Raw genomic sequence first — 20990 nt, 5'->3', positions numbered from 1 at the left:
CCTCCCTCAGCAATCTACTGTACTTAATAAATTACCTATTTTCACTTTACAGGGGGTTAAGAACCTTGGCCTTGCTACAGATTGGAAACACCCTCAAAAAACCTTTAGTGAATCAAACACCACAGCAAGTGTCTGGGTTCCCTCTGTTGGTAAGATACACCCACAGGCTGTGTGAAATAAACCCATATTCAGCTGTTTCCTTACTCCCTGTTCAGGAAAACAAAAATTTCCAGCTCCTGCACTTCCCAAGTGTGAGTAAAGGTTAGAAACACATGTTCCTGAGTCTGCAGGCAGGCTGTGGAAACAATAAAGGTGCAGTGTGCATCCCCTGTTAGTCTCACTGGCAGGTCAGCTGAAAACATCTGCTTAGTACCTTTTTCACTGACAAAAAGGTTTTGCACCTTTCACCCCAAACACCCCATGCAGGGACAAACCCCACAATTGCAGGAGCAATACAATTATTGTTGATCTGCATTGTGAGTCTCCCACTAATTTTAATAAACGTGATTCAGGAGAGAGAGGTGAGTGGTGCTCTGAATACAAACTCAACCTGCACAAAGCAGGATTAGATCTCTCTTCCTACATGAATTGGACACCTGAGAAACCTTTGTTTATTTCAGACTTTGCAGCAGGGTAGATTTTGGCAGCTGTGAAGATCCAGGGAAGGCACAGTGCTCAGGTCTCTCTGGCAGCAGCTACACACTGCTTGGAAGCACCAATCAACGTAGGTGACACAGAAATGACTTAAATTATTAAGGGCACATAAAGCAAGATACTTCAATATGCAAAGTGATCATTACAGCAGGCTACTGCACTTCCATACTGCTTGTGGAAGTTTCCACCTACCCGTAAGGCATTTAAAAAATAGAAAAGGTTGTGATTAGCTAATTTAATGTAATGTACTGTGCCATTTTGTGCCCACTGGTGGCTAATTCTGTCCCCGCTGCTGGCACCCCAGAGGACAATGTGTTTGCCTGCCTGGCATTTTGTCCCTGAAGAGCTGGGAGCCAGGTACCTTGCCCCTGAGGACCTGACTGAAAAGCCTGCAGGAGAGGCAGCAGTTCTGCAGCCCGGGCAGGAGCAGCAGCTGACACTGCTTGGTGTGCAGCAGCACCAAACGCTTGCTGAGTCCTGAGCAGCTCCTGGCTCTCCAGCTGAGAGGATTTCAGACCTCCTGCAGTGCAGGCTGGGACCCAGGCTCAGTCAGCCATCTCAGGGCATCGGCATGGCTCTGGCCACTCTTCACAGATGGGTCTGTACAGAATCTTAACAACAGAGATCCAAAAAGGGGGCACAACAAACGTGTCCTCAAGTCAGGCAGATGGGCTCTGCTCCGATTGTTTTACAGTTGCATCAGAGCTGCTTTTTTCAGGGGCTGCAGCTCAGGGAATGGCATGCTGAAGGGCTCTGTACCCTTTCTGCCAGGCTGCTGTAACAGTGCTGCTTTGGTTGCAGCACAGCTTCCTTCACAAACGTGCACCAGGTTCCATCCACACGATCTGCAAGAAGTCAGGCAGTGAATTATTTTTTAAGCACGTTGTGTCTTTTCACCCTATCACTGTAGCGCCTCTTTTATCTTATCTTTGTGATACTTTATCCATGTGTCCACACGGCTTCAGGCAGACAAAGAAGGTGGTTGTTACAGCTGATCCAGTGAAGCAAGGGCACCACCGTTAGGTAGCAGACAGGCACTGTGGAGAGAGAGCATTGCTGTTTCCCTTCGTGGCCATTGCCTGGCTGTGTACAGCAAAGCCTTCCAGAGCCTGGTTCTAGGCCAGGGTCTGGTAGCTCTTGAGATGGGCACTTCCTTTCCCTGACCCAGCTCAAGACAAGAGACAAATTTGTCTTGGGGCATGGAGGAAGGAAAGCAAAGAGAACATAAAATTGAGAAATGTCAACAGCAATGAATGCCAGGCTCACTTTTGGATTAAGTAGTTCCTTCCACTACAGAAAACCCACTCCCACTACACAACCCCCCCAGCAGTGTTCACCTGATAAACTCTTCTCAGTCTGTATACTTCAGAGTAGGCAGCTGTGTACAAAACTGCACATCTCTTCTGTTAAAATCTTACATTAATTACACAGGAAAAGAGAGATCAGGAAACCAAAACTGTTTATTTTAACTATTATCCTGCACAGTCACTTCAGAATCATGGGAAGCATTTTCTGAATAGATTTTTTCTTTCAAAAAATTAACTGCATCTTCATTTGACATTTCCTGAAACTTCTTGTTCAGGACCTGGAAGAGAGGAAAAGGAAAGGGCACATTACTTCTGCTGTCTTCAGCAAACAACCCTGTCCCCCAAACCAAGAGCTGAGTGATGGGAAGGCCACAGGAATTCACTGCCTTTTGGAAAAAGTTGACTTGAATCATTCATGCTACAAAAAGCAGGGAAATAAGACAAAGTCATGTAGGTTTTTAGCTACAATGCCATTCTGTAGCTTGATTTTTTTTTTTTTAATATTAATTATATTTATTTCACTGGCAATGATAAGTGGTAGCTTATCTTTTAGAGTTCCTCTGTCCCTTCTCCCTGGTGACACCAGCACTACCTTCCAGGCAGACACAGTGCACAGTTACCCCTCTGGAGGAGGCTCTCCATTCCCCACAAGGCCTGTTCTACCAAACATCCTCATCACTGTGCTGGTGACAGGACTGAACCAGACAGACTCAGAGGAGACTCTTACCAGAATCACCTGGTAGCCCAGCTTAGTCAGATGCCTCTGCTTCACAGCCAGCTTCCCTTGGGGGTGTGTTGTACCCAGGCAGAAGGCAGACACAGGAACAAAGAGAAAAGCCAACCTGCAGCCAAGAAGATGAGGGGAGACTCCATTGGACAAATGCAGAATAAGCATTTATGATTCAGTGCTGCCTTCTAACAGTGAGGAATGTGTAGGCAAAAATACCAGAACTACACAAATTTCATTATCCTTTTCCTTCTCCAGTCTTAAATAATTTAGACCCTCTCTTCCAGGAGCTTCACACAAGTACCAGCATCTAGCCAAGTACCCACAGCAGGGTGAGGCTCTTACATCTCCATTTCCCCCGCAATGAGAAGGAAACAGATCACTCAAAACTCCACCTTATTTTGGCAGCCTCTGCATTTATTTTCTACTTTTGCTAATGCTCAGAATCACTTTCTTCCTGCCATAAAAACCTAGTTGGGAGGGAGAGGCAAAGTGACTGCCTTGGCAGCCTGACAGTGTCTGTTACACTCTTCACTAACTTTCCTTTTCCCAAAAAGCAAACTACACAAAATACACTGCTGTGCAGTGACCCAGCACACAAATGTTAAGTATTACCCAATTAAGTTTAAGCATTACTTAAATGATGTATGTCCCACTTCAGCTGCTGAGAGGTCATTTTTCTACACAGTATTAAATTAATCACCTAAAATGTGGATGATGATGATCCTTTTTATTCAAATTATATTTCAGCAATGGAATAATTTTTGTCATAAGATACCACTGAGCTGCACATTTTAGAGACTTAAGAATTGAATGTTTTAACTGGTCAAATACTTGCAATCTTAAAACCATAATGTAGCAAATCTTTGAAAGGGATTTCAGTCATACTTCAAAACCTGTATCAATTACAAGAGCATCAAATTACTGTGATGTTTCTTGCCTCTTCCTCTGAAATGTTAATTTTTAGCCTCAGTTGGAAGAAGGCAGTGAGCTGGATGAGCTCTGAACTGGCATGGCAATTTTTGCACAAAGAACAAGTCAGGTATCTGCCTTGCTGCTGTAAATCAGTGAACCAAAGAAGTTACTGCTATAAAAATACAGTCAAAAAGAGGCACCTTTGAACACCTGAGTCTCCAGCATCATCTGCTGCAGTTATTGGGAGCACCTTCTTTCTGTCTGAATCCATTCTGATTTCAAAATCTGAAAGCAAAACAACAAAATGCTTTAACACTGCAAGAGGTTACAATTAATGTTCTCATTGGAACGTTAATTGTTCAGATTGTTTTTGAATGAAAAACACATTTGCAAAAGGTAGCAGACACCCTCCCTGCTGTTTCTAATTGCTGTTCTCTAATTATTTACATGTTACTGATGGCTTTACCCTCCTGGTAACCAATATAAGCAGCAATACCTTGCACATCTCCAGAAAAAAGGAACACAAACCCAAAGCATTGTGTTTTGGAAAGTGTAGGTGCAACTTTAAGGGAGTGAAATCATTGTTTAAAGCAACTTGATAGCAGTCTGTCAGACCTAGTCTGATTCATCTGGAATCCAGTTCCTCATTGAAAATAATCAGGAAGAAAATTAATTATTACAAATACAGAAACACTGGCAAAATGGGTGGCTGGCAAAAAAAAATTAGTACCAAAATATAAAGGAAACCAAAGGTTATGAAATGATGGCCTGTCAGAGGAGGTCATGTCCCATAACTGAGAGCAGAACCCAAGCCAGAGCTTCAGAGAAGCAGCAAGTCAGCAGGCAAACTTGGCTCTGCAACATGCCTCACAACTAAGATGTCAGCTGAATAAACCAGCTGGCCAGAGAGCACTTGTGTACAGTGCCTGCCTGCTCAGGGCTGCTTAGCAAAAAGCCCCAAAAGCAGTTCTGTAAATAAACACAGTCAGGAAGTTTTAGTGAACTGACATAAATACTTCATCAAAAGCATCCTAGGAAGAAGATTCACCAACCAAGGACATAATTGGTAAAAAGGTTGTGTTGTCTTCAAAGTGTCCCACTCGTAATCACTGGTACTGGTGCAACTTGTTACCACCTTTTCATTTTGGTGACTGATAATCTACATTAAAAAAGAACATGGCAGTGGCTTGGCTTCCTACCAATATGGTATCTATATGGCAGCTGAACATTTTGCCCAAACATGCTCTCATCTCCCAGCAGCTCTGTCAGTGCCTCCCGAGCCTTCCCGAGGCTGAGGGACAGCAGTGAGGGGGACCCCTCAGTGGGCACAAACGCAGGCTTGGTGAAGGAGGGGCTGTCCAGTTCCACACAGGCTTTCACACAGTGCAGCATCATTTCCTTTTGATCTCTGTAACGATCATCTGAAAAATCATACAGAAATCATGGTGTGCAACCTGCCATCTCAGAGTGTTTCATCTGAGTCTCATGTGCAGTGTGTTCTGGCAGAGCAAGTGGCTTGCAGTGTGGGAATCAGCACAGAGAAGGGATACCAGCCCCAGCCACAACTCTGAAGCTGTACTTTTATTAAGTGCTAAGCTGTGCAGCCTCCAAGCAGGTGAGCTTCACAGCTTTCAGGTGCAGCAGCAAGGCACAGTGTTTAACTCTGCTCTCAATTTCTGCTCCACTGAACTACTCTGCTGGCTGTGGACATGGAGACCAAATTCCACTACAAACTGTTTTAGTTTTCTCATTTTAACTTGGAGCAGTCAAAGCCACAGCTTTTAGTCATGATTACAGGAACTGCAATTGGTTTACAAAGGCTAAGAATTCCTTTGTTTTTAAAAATGCCTGGCTGTCTGTCAAAGCTAGAACCTGGCTCTTAGACATTTCTGCCATTTCCACAAAGCTCATACTCAGACACTTCCCACCATAGGGCCCAAGGCAATAAGCCTGATGCCCAGCTGCACAAACACTTCACCAACATCACCATCATTATGTTGGCTTTGTCTCAAGGACTTCAAACTTAATTATTTGGGGTTTTTTTAATTCTTTAATTTCTAAACTTTTAACACAATTACAGCAAATTATCCACAGAGGCAGACTCTCCCTTTCCAAACAAGAACATGACAAAGTAAGAGCTCACCTGGCAGCAGGAGTTCATTCCTGCTGTCCTTTTGCAGCAGCTCCTCAAGGGCAGGATGAGGAAGATATCCTAAGATGCAAAGTGAATACACTGCCCTCAGCAGCTCTGTGTTGGATATCTGAGGGAGGTAGTTATTCAAGCAGCTATGAAGAGCCTCAAAAAACCTTTTCCAAAACCAGAAAAAAAGCATCTAAATACACAGATAAGGCTAGATGAAGCACAGATTTTATAAAGATTTTAACTTGTAGTTTCCTTTTATCTTGTACAATCACATGTAATCTAACATGAGCTTTTGATTCTTTGTTGAGGTACCCAGGAGGTACCACACAGATTTAGTAGCCTGCCTGGTCTAGAACCAAGGTCTCTATTTTTAGTTACAGAGAAAAATTCCCACGTACAAAAAAAGTGAAAAGACACAGCAAAAATTACCCTAAAAATGAATAAAACTGGCCTATGAACTCTTTCACAACTGAAATCAAATCCTAGTTGCCACACATGACTCTGTCATGACTACACAACACATGAGGAGGCATTCTAAATGGAAACCTACTGATGCTCCTGGCCTCTGGGAACATAGTTGAGTCGTGAATATGCTCGGAGGACACTCAGGAGGCTTTTAAAGTTGAGGGATTTGGGATCTTCTGTCAACTTCTCAGCAAAAATACCCATCAGCTCACTAGGCTGGAACCCAAGCATCTCGAAGGCAGAAAGAAAAAGGATAATCTGGAAGAGAAAAGAGTACAACTTCCTCAGGTTGGGATTGCTACAAAAGCAAAGAGCAATATGAAGAAAGGTGAGATGGGAGGCAGCAGGCAGTGCCAGTGTGATTTGGTGGTGTCCAGCTCACCTGTCTGTTGTCCCAGAGGTAGGCAGTAGAATTCAGGTGTTCTGCCAAGGCTGCAAAGAGCCTGACATTGTAGTACTTGAGGTGGTAACAAGCTTCCAGCATGAGAATTAACTGCCGAAAGGGAACATCCTGGACATTCTCTGCAACAGAGCAGCAAAAAAGGACAAATGCTACAGAGTATTTGTAGGTTGGAGACACTGTGGGGAACAGTCTGGCTAAGGGATGGAGGAGGGGGAAATGAAAAAGAAAATCAAATAAAGATTGGTGGAAGGGTCTGAGACAAGCTGAGCTGAAATACATGAAGGCACTGAGAGGCAGAAGAAACCAAACTGAGTCAGGATCAAGCTAGAAGGGACAAATCAGCAAAATGGGACAAATTACCAAAAGAAGGGAGAAGACTGTGCTCCCAGAACATCTTCAGTTCCAGGGTTCTTGCAGCACCTCCCTGCACTCAGCATGGAAACCCCCAGGCTTGTCCCTTTAGTACTCATCAAGCTCTTGGGCTGTCCATCATGTCAGCTGAGGTGGAGTAAAGCTGCTGATTAATCAGATACTGGCACAGGACAAAACTTACACTTTTTCCCATTTTTCCATTCCAAGAAACCACAAATATCTTGTAAAGGTGTGGAGAGAGATGAAAGCATTGGTTTGCATTTTTTTTCTGGGCTGCAGCATGAGGTCAGTTATGAAGCAGCATTTAATAATTAAATCCAGTTTATCAGGGAAACTCTGCTTTCCCTTGAGTTTATCTAAGCCACCAATCTGTCCTTTTAGTCCATCTCCAATTCACATGTGATTTAAAAGTTTATCTGAAATCTTTTTTCTTGGTACAATTCCATTATTTTTCGTAAATTCTGCACACAGAAAAATGCAAAGAAAAATCTGTAATTCAGCTGGATGTTAAGAAGGGCAGAGACTACAAGAATGATTTGCTTTCATTAGTGATCAGTAATTTTCTGTCTTGCTGCTTGTTGAGTGGCTCCACATTACTGTAACATCCTGTAAAACAGGAGATGTTCCCTGAGTTTCAAAGGAAAATAAGAAAAGGGAGATGAGAGAATTATTAGGAAGAATTTGGTATGAGGAAGGGAAATGTAGTTGAATTCTTTTTTCTTACCCTGGATCTTTTTACTGCAGGCATTCAGGATTGGTGTGGAACAGTAATTCATTGCATCAAGAGCCAGAAACAAACGCAGAGCATTCAGGAAAGTCAGCTGGTCTATTTCTTTCAAAACTGCCAACTGAAGTAATGTAAGAATTTATTAAATCCTGCCTTCTTCAGGTGTATTATCACTTCTTTCTGGTGATGCAGGCATTTTCACCAAAACTTTCCTCAGTTCCCTAGTCTGTTCAGACTTAGGAAAGAAAAGGGAGCAACAAACAGCAAAAGCAAAGGAACTGCTCTCCGTTTCTTAAGACACAATTGTATCAGATCAGGTGTTGTAGAAGCAGTAATTAGATTGATACAAATCGTAGTAAAAATGAGGCCCCTCTGAGGGTGGGGTATTACCAGCCTCAGATTTCCCTGCAGAAGAGCTGGGCTCTGATTCACACAGCAAATGCAGTTAACCTTTCTATTATATTTTCTCTGAGTGTCTGGACAGAAGCACGTGCAATTTAGAAACCATGCAAGAAGAAAGGCTCAGTGGAAGTAAAAATGAGCCTCCAGCTAAACTGACCTCTACTTTCTTTTTCAGAAAGACTGGAGCATCTTTCCCCATGCACTTCATCAGGTTCTGCAGGATGAAGATGTCTCTGATACCTGGCAGGCGTTGCTCCACTAACAACCTGATGAGGGAAGCACACGAGCTTGAGAGAGGCCCTGATTAGCCCAGGAACAGGTAGGCACCCCCATCCTCCCTCCCTCAGGCACTCCCAAGCTGCACTGGTCATTCCCTCCTCCTCTCCCACCTCCTTTTTAGCAAGGCCACCTTAACTCTGTACTGCAGCACAGGTGCTTTTATCAGAGATGATTCCACGTGCAGGGAACTCGGGGGTGGACACTGACAACAGCTTGGTGCAAGCAAGGAAAACACCCCAAGGTTTTTTCTTTTCTACCCTGGGATAAAACAGAGGCACAGGTATTCCAAGGGACTTCAGCAGCAGCACAGAAACCCCACAGTGGTGGAGCTGCAGTCGGAACAGAATCCCCTGCAGAGCTCTCTTAGCACCCTGAGCCATGGGAACCCTTTTCTGCCTGAAACTGCAAAGGCAACACCAAAAACTGCTGTCCTGTGTCACCTCATGGGATCACTGAACTCCTGAACCACAGCAGTAAAAGCACAACCTTTCATGCATAGCCATTCCCTCCCTGTTTTCCAAGAGACATCTGTTCAGACAACAATTAAAGAACATGTGAAATATGTATTTTTCTCACTGTAATCCAGCTTGAAGAGCGCTCACATTCTTGTCTTTATCCAGCCCTGCCAGGGTGGTTGCCAGAACTGAGAGGCAGCGATTATCAAACAGATTCAGCTTCTCCTGGGAAAGAGTTTTCAAAGTGTCAGCTTTACTTCCAGCCAAGAAGCTTCAGAAAAGGCAGTCTGACCACCCCTCATTTCTACATCTGAGTGACTGTCACGCCAGTCAGATCTGGGTGATCTGAGAATCTTTTAAACACTTCTCCTCTCTGTTAAATCAGTCGGGAACCAGGCACTGGTTTCAAAACTGAAGGGAATTAGAAGTGCCCAGAAATTAACTGCATGAGCCCTGTTTGCATGGAACATCAGACTAACCCAGGGACCTCACCCCCTGCTGCACAGCCCCCCAGAGTTATCCCTGAGGGAGTTGTTATCCCTTCAGCCCACAGCTCAGAGAAGGGAGATCCCCCCACTTACTTGGCACACCCTCACCAAAGTCTGGACAAGGAGGGTGTTCTGAGGAACACCCAGGTTGACCAGGGCGTGCAGGCTGAAGACCAGGTCACCCCGTGTCACCCTCCTGGCATCCTGCAGCAGGTGCTGGCAGAGCTTGACAAAAGCTGGGTGCTCAAAGATCAGCTGCTTCTCGTAACGCTGCTGCTGCTCCTCTGACAGGTTTTTGAAGAGCTTCCACACCTTGCTCAGACAGTTTGCAAAGTGCCTCGTGGTCACAGCAGCCTCTGCAGCCAGGTCCAGTACATCAGAGGGACAGGTACACTTCTGGAGGCTGCTAAAGAACGGGTCACCAGGCTCTGTCCTGTGCTTTCCTCTGAAGGTCTCAGCATCATCCAGCTTCTCAAGCTCCAAGGGGCTCCGGGGACCCTGCTTGCCCACCAGATCCTCTGTGCCCTTCTCTGGCTGTATCTGAACACCTGTGCTAAAAACATCTGCCTTTTGGGACACAAATCGAAGAGGTGATCCATGCAGAGAAGGAAAAACGTTTATAAATAATTTCCTGAAGGTCACCTTTTCCAGGGCAGCCCTGTCCCTGCCAGTCCATGAGATGTGTTTCCTTGTGCTGGCTGCAGCTCTGGGAGGGAGCAGGGGGCCCTGCCTGTGCACACACCTGACAGTGCTCAACAAATAACTTAGTTTATTATTCATTTTTGCTGATGTCCCATGGATGGATCAGAAATCCAACCCCTGGAAGGTCAGGGGTCAGTTACCTGCAAAGAGAACCCAAAACCATGGATGAGTGCCCAGACCCGCAGCTCCTCACCTTGCCATTGCCTCTGCGCGCCCCTCGCACGGAAAATCGCATTAAAACCCCCGGGGAAAAAAAAACCGAAAGCAAACCCCCAACATTCGCACACCAGCTTTTCTCCAGCCTTTCAGTCCCCACCGGGCCAGAGTTCACCCTACAGTGAACTCTTTCTCCTCTTGGACCCACAGAACCGTGCCGGGGAGCGGCTCTTCTCCCCCCGCAGCCTCTGCCGCCTTCCCGCTCCCCGGGGCACGGAATTCCTGCCCGTCCCAGGCACCAGGCACCAGGCACCAGCCGCCCGCTCCTCCGCTCCTCCTTCCCTCCCTCCCTCCGTCCCTCCACCGGGGGCACCAGTCGGGACAAAGCCTCAGTGTTTGGGGCCGTGCCGGGCAGATCCCTTGCCCGGTGCCGGTTACCTGGCACGCTGCGGCGCCATGACACCGCGGGGCCTGCCTGCGCGGGCTCTCGCCGGGCCTCGCGAGAGGCACGGGGCGCGACGAGGGACAAACCGCCGCGGCTGAGCGGTGAGCGAGAGGCGCAGCCTGGAGACTGCAGCCCGCCCGCCTCACCTCACCTCACCTCACAGCACCTCAGCTCACCTCAGCTCAGCTCAGCTCATGGCCAGGCTGGTGCTGGCAGGTGAGGCGCCGGGGCGGCTTCTCTGAGACCCACATACCTTCTCTGAGACCCACATACCTTCTCTGAGACCTTCATAGCTTCTCTGAGACCCTTATAGCTTCTCTGAGACCCACATAGTTTCTCTGAGACCCACATAGCTTCTCTGAGACCCTCACAGCTTCTCTGACACCCTCATAGCTTCTGTGAGACCCACATAGCTTCTGTGAGACCCTCATAGCTTCTGTGAGACCCTCATAGTTTCTCTGAGACCCACATAGCTTCTCTGAGACCCACATAGCTTCTCTGAGACCCTCATAGCTTCTGTGAGACCCTCATAGCTTCTGTGAGACCCTCATAGCTTCTGTGAGACCCACATAGCTTCTGTGAGACCCTCGCAGCTTCCCTGAGACCCTCGCAGCTTCTCTAAATCTTTGTGCCCATTCCCAGTCAGCGTTCTCAGCCCCTGTGTGAGGATTCTGCCTCCCCCAGCTCAGCCCCGTAAGCATTGGCTGAAGCAGTTTCCTCCCCTCAGGAGTTCTCCTTTCTCTGCTGGATTGTGTCCTCCTCCTGTCACTTTCTGGCTGGGGACTCATGGGGTGCTCCTTGCAGAAGCCTCGTGTAGAATTCTGGAAAACTTTCGTCCCTTTGTCAGTTACTGTGACAAAAAAACCCCAAAGCCCTCTCTCTGTGGTGCTGTGTTGGCAGGGAAGGCAAACTGCCCGCACTATGCCAAAGCTGAGCTCCTGGCAGACTATCTCCAGGCTAACTTGCCAGACTTCAGGGTCCACAAGATCACCCAGCACCCTGACAAATGGGAGGTAAGGGGCTGTAAATCAAGTGCTTGGTAGCTGCCTCAGTGCAAGGATTGTGCTTATCTGGGATGTATCAGCATTTTGGGGTGTGGGTAAAGGTGCTGCAGGAGCAGCTTTAGCTATATGAGAGCCAGCCAGAGGGAAAGTTGTGAGAGACTGACCCTCTCGTGAGTCTTACCATAGAAAAAGCCACCCTAAAGCTCTATTTTGCCAGGAAGAAGTTTGAGTTTATTGGCTTTTTTATTATGTATAAAAGACCACTCAGCACATAAAGCTTTTGCACACTGTGGTGACTTATGCCTTCATGCTTGTCATGTCTGGCATTGAGGGGCTTTGAATTACAGTAGAAATGTGAAAATAAATCTCAGGTATTTGCTTACAATGTGAGTGGGCCTTTCAGAGTGCTTTTGTGGACATGTTGCCATGTCTGCACTGTTGTTCTGTGAGGAACTGAAAAGAGTCGTGTTGCTTCATGAGACAGACAGTACTGTGGTGCTTATTGCCTCTTACATTTTGCTTGACACCTCAGCCAAAAGAGTTAAGTGAACAGCAACTCTGCAGCTTACTTACCTTTTTTAGATAAATAGCAGTGCTCAGGTTACTCTCTGCTTCACAGCATTATCTTCAGCAGCACCGAGGCAGCTGAGCAGAACCACAGCAGTAACATCAGGCAGAGGGGTCACAGTGTGTCACCATCCCCTGCTTCGTGTTACTCTCCCCTGTTCTGTGTGCACTGATATGGAAGTTGTGAAGCACCTTGTTACGTACTGGGAGGAAAGAATCAGAGTATTTATAGCTGCAACATCTAAGTTGTATTGAATATGAATAATTATTAAAACCTTTTGGCAGGAGTCATAGAATCAGTCATCAAATGGTTTGGGTTGGGAGCGACCTTAAAGGTCATCTTGTTCCAACCCTCTGCCTGGCAGGGACACCTCCCACTGCAGTGTTTGCATTACATTAACATTATGTGTAATCTTCACCTCAGGAGTGGCTTCAGCAGGTTTGTGAGAGGAATGGATGGGAACACCAAGAGTCTCCTATCATCTGGAGAGAACTCCTGTACCGTGGAGGGAAGGGGCTGCTGCTGGGAGGAGTGGAGGATTTTCTGCAGTATGTGCAGGTAACCAGATGCCTGTACTACTTTACACCTCTACTTTACGTTTTCTTTTGACATGGTTGTTGTTTACTCCTTCAAATGTAAATCAGAGTTGTTACCTTGCTGCCTTTGGGTGTCCCTTGGTCAGAGCTCATCCTTCTTCTTCTCAGCGCTACTATGGGGTCAGCACAGCAGTGTCCAGTGAGGAGATGTTAGACATTGCTGAGGAGAACCTGCAGGCCCATATTGAAATTGAGAAGGAGGAGGAAGAGTTTAGGAGTCTTATCAACCCTTTGCAGATCTGGATCACCAGGTGAGAATAAAAAGAATATCTATGGAGTGTCACTCAGCTTCAGAGGAATGTGCTTTTTCCTGTCATGTACAGCAGGTGTAATCATGTAAAGTTCTACACAAACCTCTCTCATTTGCTGATTTGAATTGAGTTCTGTGCCCTGCACTGTGAGCATTTGGTATAGAATTTAGAAATTATTTCTACTTCTGTTACATTTTGCACCAGTTTAAGTGAGGGGTGTGAACAGGTAGCACTTAGCCTCTGGATCACCTCAGGGAAAAGCAACTATTTACAGGGTGAGTTAGGAATTTCGTAGTGTAACACTCTTGCATGAAATGTTTGGGGAGTATTTAAAGAAGTGAAAAGTCTCCTGCAGTTGTAGCTTCAGAAGTTTCTGTATTCCTGGTAGTTTCTGGAGCACCATCAAAAAACTGTGGTTCTTTAAGGAGACCCAATTTTAAGTGACAGTACCAATTGACTTGTATAGGATGGACGAAAGCTTCAAATGGAAGAACAATCCAGCTGTTCTGAGTTGTTGAAATGGCAGAGAGCAATAAACAACCCAAGCTAGTGGTGTGTTTAAACATCATCAGATACAGGAGAGAGATCTGTGTGTTTATTCATGTAACACTGTCAAGTAAGCAGTTGTCAGTGGTGACTGTAATTGCTCTGTATCCTTTTCTCCCCAGTGCATCATCTCCCACCTGTTACCAGCTGATCCCTCTGTTGGCCAGTGGGGAGGTGTTTGGGCTGAGCACAGAGATCAGTCTCCATTTGCTTGATGCCAGCCAGTTTGAGGAAGTCCTTCATGGCCTTGCCCTGGAAGCTGCAGACCTGGCCTGCCCGCTCCTCCGCAGCGTTGGGGAGCACACGGAGGTGGCTGAAGCTTTTGCTCAAGCTGATGTGGTCATTCTTCTTGATGATGTCCTGGTAAACCCTGAAGTCCAACCCCTGGAGAGCTGCATCAGAGAAGTGGGTGAGATCTGTCAGGTCTATGCTCCCCTGATAGAGAAGAATGCCAAGAGGGAGGTCAGAGTCATTGCATCAGGAAGAACCTTTGTAAACCTCAAGGCAGTGATGATTATGACCTATGGCCCCTCCATTAAGCCTGAAAATGTCATTGCTGTTGCATCCTCCTGGGAAAGTGCAGCCAAAGCCATGCTGGCCAGGAAGCTGAATCTGAGTGCAGCAGGTGAATATTGGGGTGTGTGCTGGTGGTGTTTGGGGAGCTCACTGGGTGGACACCTCTGGAAGTCCACGTTCAACATCCTCTGTTATTTTGGGGTCTGTTTGGTGCTGGCAGTGCTCTAAGAAGGACTGAGCTGTGAGGCAGATGAGGAGGCAGGACTTGAAGGGTGCACTTGTGCTCTGCAGTGCCTGGGTATTTTGGAGACACCCAAACTAACTGAGTAAACATAACAACACACTGCTGTGAAGATGATGAGAGCTCCTAGGGCTGCATTGTGTCATTATTTCAGGGCTAATTAGCTCCTTTCTCAGCTGCATTGTTACAGCTTGGTTATGTTTGCAGGGTTCTGCACTCATAGCAAGGCTGCTCCAACAGCATGCTCAGCATCAGGACTCTTACAGTGTTGCAGGGGTAGGAACTGGTCAAAAATGGCAAATCTAGGTATCTTGGAGCCTAATAAAATAGAAAAGTAAGTTAATAGGCTGGATAGCCTATCAGCAGGTTATTTGAGAAGCTCTTTTTGCACCAAAGCAGATAGATTTAATTTTTTTTCATTTATTTTTACTGTTAGGCATTCTATGTTTTCATTTACAGAGCTGTTAAGAGGAACATTGCTGTATATTTGAAATATGATTTGTTTAGGGTTTTAATAGTTTAGCAGTTGGTAGGTTTTGTCTGTTGTGTACAACAGCAGAGTGTAAATGAAAGTTCCTTCTTGCAGCTCGTGATGAGGTTTCATTCATTAGGAAGAACCTTGGTGTATTTTTCCCATCAAATATTTTCTGGTATCAAGGCAGGGCACTCACAGAAGAATAATTCATCTTGAAAGGGACTTCTGGAGGTCATCTGGAGCCCACACTGTGAAGGTATTTGTTCAGTAACCTGTGTGTTTCCCTCCCCTACAGAAGTTAAAGATGTGATTGTCTGGGGCAATATTTCTGGCTGTAACTGCATTGATTTGTCACATGGAAAAGCTTATGGATATGACTCTGGCATTCGGGGCCCCCCTGATTTCCCACATCCTTTGTTGGATGTGATTACTGACAGGTGAAGTACAGACTTATTTTTTAAAAGACTAAATAACTGCTTTTAACCCGTGTTTACCTGAACCGTTTAATAAACATCAAAAAAGGTTTCTGTTTTCAGGATTTTGTTTCCTAACCAGCACTGTGCATGTAGGAAAATCCAAGCTGAAGCACTCAGTCTGCACAAAAAGATGAGTAGTTCCTAGTGCTATTCATAGTTCTGACTCTCCTGCCAAGTTCGTGTAAATTTTCCTACATATTAAGTGGGTTTTTTTCTTCTATCATATCACAAGCAGCCTGTTGGAAGTAATAGAAGTCCAGGTAGAGATTGGAAATGTGGAATGCATGAAGAAGCTGTGATTATGCTAAACATATGTGTGCATCTGGAAGAACTTGAGTTCCATTTAACATAAACCTGAGCACACTCATGTTGTCAGTTTCCCAAAACATTCCCAGAACAGGCAGCTTGTTAACTGAAGCTTAGTTAATTTGCCTCTAGAAAGCTACTGTTCCTGCAGTCATCCTAGGTTATTTCCTTCCTTTTTTTTTTTTTTTTTTTAATGTTTTTTCCCCTTTTTTGTCAGGGAATGGCTCCATTCAGCAGTGCTCTCTGAGCAGAGCTCGCTGAGGTCCCGGCTCTCTCACTCTGCAGGGATGTTACCTGCTCATGCAGCAGCCACTGCCCTGACACACTGGTACCAGGGCTCTCCTCCTGGGGAGGCCATTTCAGTGGGAGTACTTACCAAAGGTAAATGTGGTTTTGCTTCACATATTCTCTTGTAACTTTCCCCAGGATGTATTGTGTTATTTCTTTGATTGTGATTTTTAATATAAAACAAGCTTGTAAATGACATCATGATAAAATGGGAAACTGGGGGGTTTTTTTCAGCATCAGAAGCTCCAAACCCAAGAAGCTTTACTCTCCAGATCTTGGTGGTTTGATACTCACTTCTTGCAAGCCTCTCCTAGGTTAATAATGTCTTGCTGCAGATTGTGTCATACTCTTACAGTTTAGATGCTTTTCTGGTCGATGTTTTTTGTGCAAGGACTCTAGAGCCTAGGGTATAAAACCATGTTCTTGTGCAGTCATGTGAACCCCTAAATGGAATGCATGGCAACAGCCATCCCCTGTATGAAATTAAAAATATATTTATTTGTCCCCGTTTTAAGATGTAAATGTAAAGAGAGAAGCCCCAGCCCTGGAGCCATTCCAGGTGAGGTTGGGTGGGGCTCTGAGCACCCTGATCCAGGTGAAGATTTCTCTGCCTACTGCAGAGGGGCTGGGCCAGCTACACCTTTACAGGGCCCTTCCAACCTACTGAGGTGTTACAGTTGCAAACTTCTGCAAGTCTGTAGGATTTAATGCTTGACACCAGTGAGGAAATAATCAGAAATAATGTTTGGGTCATGTTTCCCCTCTTCTCCAGGTCAGTATGGTATTCCTGAAGGAATTGTCTTCTCTGTGCCAGTGAGGTTCCACAGTGGTACCTGGGAAGTGATCACGGAACTAGAGATGAATGAAGTGACCCGAGAAGCCCTGGGACGTGCAGCCCACGAGCTGCTTCAGGTGGCGATTTCCTGTGGTTAATTTCCTGTGTCTAATTAACTGTGTGCCCCTTCTGCCACCTACGGGTGCGGTGCGACATAGCGCTGAGCACTCACATCTTCACTCGGGCTGCACACAGGCACTGCAGCCAGAGCAGTACCGGGGAGCTGATGAGTGTAAGGCAGTGTTTCAGTGCTGAAATGAACACGACTCCTCTGTTGCCCAAAAAGGAGATGGGAAAATAAGTTTCCTCAGGTCAGTGTAGAATTTGCACCCCCAAGCTCTGCAGGCTTTGTACAAAGCAAATATGAGCTTGAATCTGATGTTTCTGCCTTCTGAGCTGCTGATGTTGGCCTCTCTTGTGTGGTATGCAGAGCAGGTCTATGCCAGATAAATCTTCTGGGATTCTTCTGGCTGAGGCTGGAGGGATGAAGGCCAGATTTACTGGAGTTAGGGATATTTCAGAAAATACAACATCAGAGAGCAGTCATCTCATCTCATCTCATCATGAACTTCTTGTCAATAAACGAGACAAAAAGAATTTTATTTAATCTACATTCTAGCTTCAGTCAGATTTTGTGATCTTCAGTCATTCTAATGAGATGTAAAGGATCATTTTAATTTAAGATTTTTAAATTTGTGCTAGAGATTGAAGTGGATTTTAAAAATGGGTGATTTTGAAACCATGGGGGTTTTTTCCCACTCAGGAAAAGCTTGTTGCAATGAAGGAAATACAAGAAATGCATCCTTATGGAGCTGATAACAGCACTAGTGACAAAGATCTGCACCAAGGTGGGTTTTTCTCCCCATAATGGATGGGATCAAGTTTTAAGTGACAGTTTAAGTAGTGGATTCTTATCTTGTGTCCCTTTTCTGTGTCACTCACAGGTCATGAATATAAAAGCTGGGTGTGAATAATGCATTTAGCATGACACATTTAGTCTTTGGGTATTAGTAAATGTAAAATCCTTTTAACTCAAGCAACTTTTATAAGAAAAGCACTTTCACCTTATGGCCTACTGTGTTTTTGAAGCTATTTTTTACTGTGCTTTACTATTCTTTATACTTAGAAACAATGAGTTGAATTTCTAACAGAAAAAAAATACTGTAAACTGGAACTTGGACTTCTGCTTTTCTGTCTGCCACAGCACCAAACATTTCATTCAGTATCTTTAGTCTGTGAGGTGGTCAGAAGAAGAGGCTGAGACACCAAAGGCTGAACAAGGGGACATTCCTGCTTTCTGAGAGCAGGCAGTCTCAGTAGGTGGCAGCCACATCTGCCACCTCTTACAGCCACAGCAGCTGAAGATCTTTCAGAGGTCCCTGCATGACAAATTGTGGAGCCATTTAGCTTAGTTTGTTAATGCTACACCAAATTAATCTTTTGAAATGCACAATGATTTCAACTAGAAATCCATAGGCAGCTCCAATATACTGCCTCAATATTTAGGGTGTGGGAAGGCCACAGGCTACATGATCCTTCCCTGAATTCACAAACTACTTTTCCTGTGAAGAAAAAAGAAACCCACATCTTCTCCAGAGTCTTTTTATTCTGGTTTTCCAGGGTCTTTTTGTGCTGCTTTTCCAGAGTCTTTTTGTGCTCCTTTTCCTGTCTTTTTGTGCTGTTCTGCTTTTCAAGTTCTCTGTCACTCTGAAGGTGATACAAAGGAAATAGGAATAATTAAGCAAAATAAGAGCAGATGTACTTTCAGGTGTGGTGGGGTTTTTTTGTTGTTTTCTCACTTTCTCACTGTTCTCGAGTTCTGAAATTCCTGCACTTTACTAATGTTCTATCCACTTCTCTCTATTTTTAGGTCCTATCAGGCTTGCCATAGAATCATGAGATGGTTAGGTAACTTTTCCCTAGTTAGTTCCCTTTTTCCCTTTCTTCTTATGGCTCCCAGGACTTTTATGTCAGCACTTGCCATACTTTGAGCTGTTCTTCTGCATTAAGAGCAGGCTGAAGAATGGGGAAACTCTTTGGATCTTGATGCCCAGGGCCTTCAGTGAGCACACAGACCTTTTGGTTATCCCAGTAGTTTCTCAGGGAAGGACTTCAGAACATCACAAGACATTCTTGGTAAATGCAGAGCATAATTATTCCCTTACTCATGACCTTGATTAACCCAGACAGGAGATCCCCAGTTAGGTAGGAGTGTCCTTCCCTATCTGCTCTCTGCTTTTCTGTAGAGCTCACACTTGTGGCACTGTTATCAGCTGCCATACTGTCCAAGTATCACCAAAGTGCTCTGCTTGCCTCCTTGCATGTGTAGAGTGCTTCAGGAGGTTGCCAAAAATATGTATTGTTCTTGCTTTTTTTTACAGAGATGGAAACCTTGCCTGCTGGCTCACTTTAGCCACAGTTGGCTGGAGAAGAAAAAGCTGAAAATTCCCATGCTAAAACAAAGTTTCCATTGCTCAAAAGAGCAAACTACAAAGAAAACCTTAACAGTGTCATACATTTTACAGGATCTTCCTTATCAAAAACCTGGAAACCTGTAGGCAGAAAAATCTTTCAAAACCAGTGTGAATGTTACATTCTTAATCTGGAGACACAATCAAAATTCCTACAGACTAATGAATCTAGGATTTCATTTGCATCCAGCAGCTTAATTTTTCAGACCAATAAATTGTTTCAGAAACATTGTCTAATGTGTAACATGTTCATATCATGGCAATTTGGAGCAGGAGTGTGACACATAAAAGAGCAACTCTATAATTACAAGTTCTTGTGGGATGTAAAGAAACACAGTACTTGTGTGGGAATATATATTCTCAGGCAAAATTGATTTTTAACACAAAAATACAAAGTGCATACATCTCCCTAGTGACAAAATAATTTTTGACTCCATGGTTTTTATTTTTTTCATGAGTTCCATAGGGACTGCTCCTATGTTTTGAGTCAAACGTGCAATTAATTAAGTCCTTTTCTGACTAGGATTGTTGAAGAAAAACTTCCCATATCTTTGGTGTCTTAAAAGATGGCAACAGTATCAAATGAAATGTTATTGTACTGGATAAGTTTTTATCAGAAGGGTTTAAAGCAAAAGAAGAAGTTTCCTGTTCTTTGAATCAGATACATATAGCTGGAATAAATTTGTTATTTCAGTTATAGAGGAGGCTCAAACTCTTAACAGGGATAGACTGCTTCTTAAATGAGTCACAGACCTCTTTGGGCTGGATCAGACTTTTAAAATCATCTAATCCAACCCAATCCCACTAATCCATGTCCCTCAGTGCCACTTCTACACAGCTTTGACATCCCTCCAGGGATGGTGATTCCACCACTGCCCTGGGCAGCCTGGGCCAGGGCCAGACAACCCTTTCCAGGAAGAAATTGTTCCTGAAATCCAGTTTAAACCTCCCCTGGCACAACTTGAGGCCATTTCCTCTTGTCACTTGGGAGAAGAGACCAACACCCACCTGGCTCCAGCTTCCTTCCAGGGAGCTGCAGAGAGCAACCAAGAGGAGTTTATTTGTTATTTCTCATCTGATGTGGATGAAATGGTTTGTTCCATAGCTCCTTTTCCAAGACAGGAGGGGCAAAGTTAGCTTCTCTGATGTGCACTGGTTTTTGGTTCTTTTCCTACATGGGATATGATTGGCAGTCTCTTACTCTGAATTCTTTTATTGTCCCCAAGCAAGCTGTTGTTTGAACAGGTCCAGGCACCACCACTGCACAGTGTTGGTGAGAAGGAAACCAAGAGTTTCTGCAGTATGTAACCAGCTCTGCCAGACCTCTGAGTCACAGCATGGAAACCACAGGCAAAGTTTTTCTTCACAGATGTTGGGAGGAGAAAGACAAAACAATGGCTCTTGTATGCTAATTATTCTAATTAGGTTTGCATAGTGGCCTGCAGGGGAATTCAGGTCTTTCCTTGTGGAAGCATAGTAGACTGGAAAAGTTTGTTTTCCTAGCTTTGCTTGGAGAGAAAGGATAAAAATAATAGGAAAGGTAAAATACAGTAAAAAGGTTGGTTACAGTTATGACAGAGATAGGCTTAGTCATCACTAAGTCTGGGTTTTAATACAAGTAATTAGTGCTTTCTGGCACACATTTTCTCTCAGGTTGCCCAGTAATGCTGTGCATGGAGGATATTCATAGCACTGATGACTCCTGCTACCTGGGTGTTAGAGCAACTACTGAAAAATTTATGGAAAAGGGCTGTAGGGTAAATGTGTGTGCCTTACA

At 44.8% G+C, this 20990-nt stretch overlaps 2 protein-coding genes across 2 annotated transcripts; one reads left to right on the top strand and one right to left on the bottom strand.

Annotated features, from left to right (window-relative positions):
• Positions 1 to 2096: 2096 nt before the first annotated feature.
• FASTKD2 (FAST kinase domains 2) lies at positions 2097 to 10696 on the bottom strand. Its single transcript, XM_071747945.1, has 12 exons — positions 10634 to 10696; positions 9431 to 10179; positions 8971 to 9074; positions 8273 to 8381; positions 7711 to 7834; positions 6594 to 6733; positions 6297 to 6469; positions 5747 to 5910; positions 4803 to 5024; positions 3804 to 3888; positions 2689 to 2803; positions 2097 to 2239 (listed from the first exon to the last, which is right to left on the bottom strand). The coding sequence occupies exons 2-12, from the start codon at positions 10115 to 10117 to the stop codon at positions 2120 to 2122; spliced, it is 2043 nt and encodes a 680-aa protein (XP_071604046.1). The 5' UTR covers positions 10118 to 10179; positions 10634 to 10696; the 3' UTR covers positions 2097 to 2119.
• Positions 10697 to 10706: 10 nt separating this feature from the next.
• MDH1B (malate dehydrogenase 1B) lies at positions 10707 to 19637 on the top strand. The gene is made up of 10 exons (XM_071747946.1): positions 10707 to 10856; positions 11541 to 11653; positions 12636 to 12770; positions 12917 to 13059; positions 13728 to 14230; positions 15133 to 15274; positions 15837 to 16000; positions 16680 to 16819; positions 17506 to 17590; positions 19124 to 19637. The coding sequence occupies exons 1-10, from the start codon at positions 10835 to 10837 to the stop codon at positions 19153 to 19155; spliced, it is 1479 nt and encodes a 492-aa protein (XP_071604047.1). The 5' UTR covers positions 10707 to 10834; the 3' UTR covers positions 19156 to 19637.
• Positions 19638 to 20990: the final 1353 nt, after the last annotated feature.

Source organism: Heliangelus exortis, chromosome 6, assembly GCF_036169615.1.
Source record: "Heliangelus exortis chromosome 6, bHelExo1.hap1, whole genome shotgun sequence".
Lineage (NCBI taxonomy): Eukaryota > Metazoa > Chordata > Aves > Apodiformes > Trochilidae > Heliangelus > Heliangelus exortis.
Note: the sequence above shows the minus strand (reverse complement) of the source record. Positions and strands in the feature narration are given on the sequence as shown.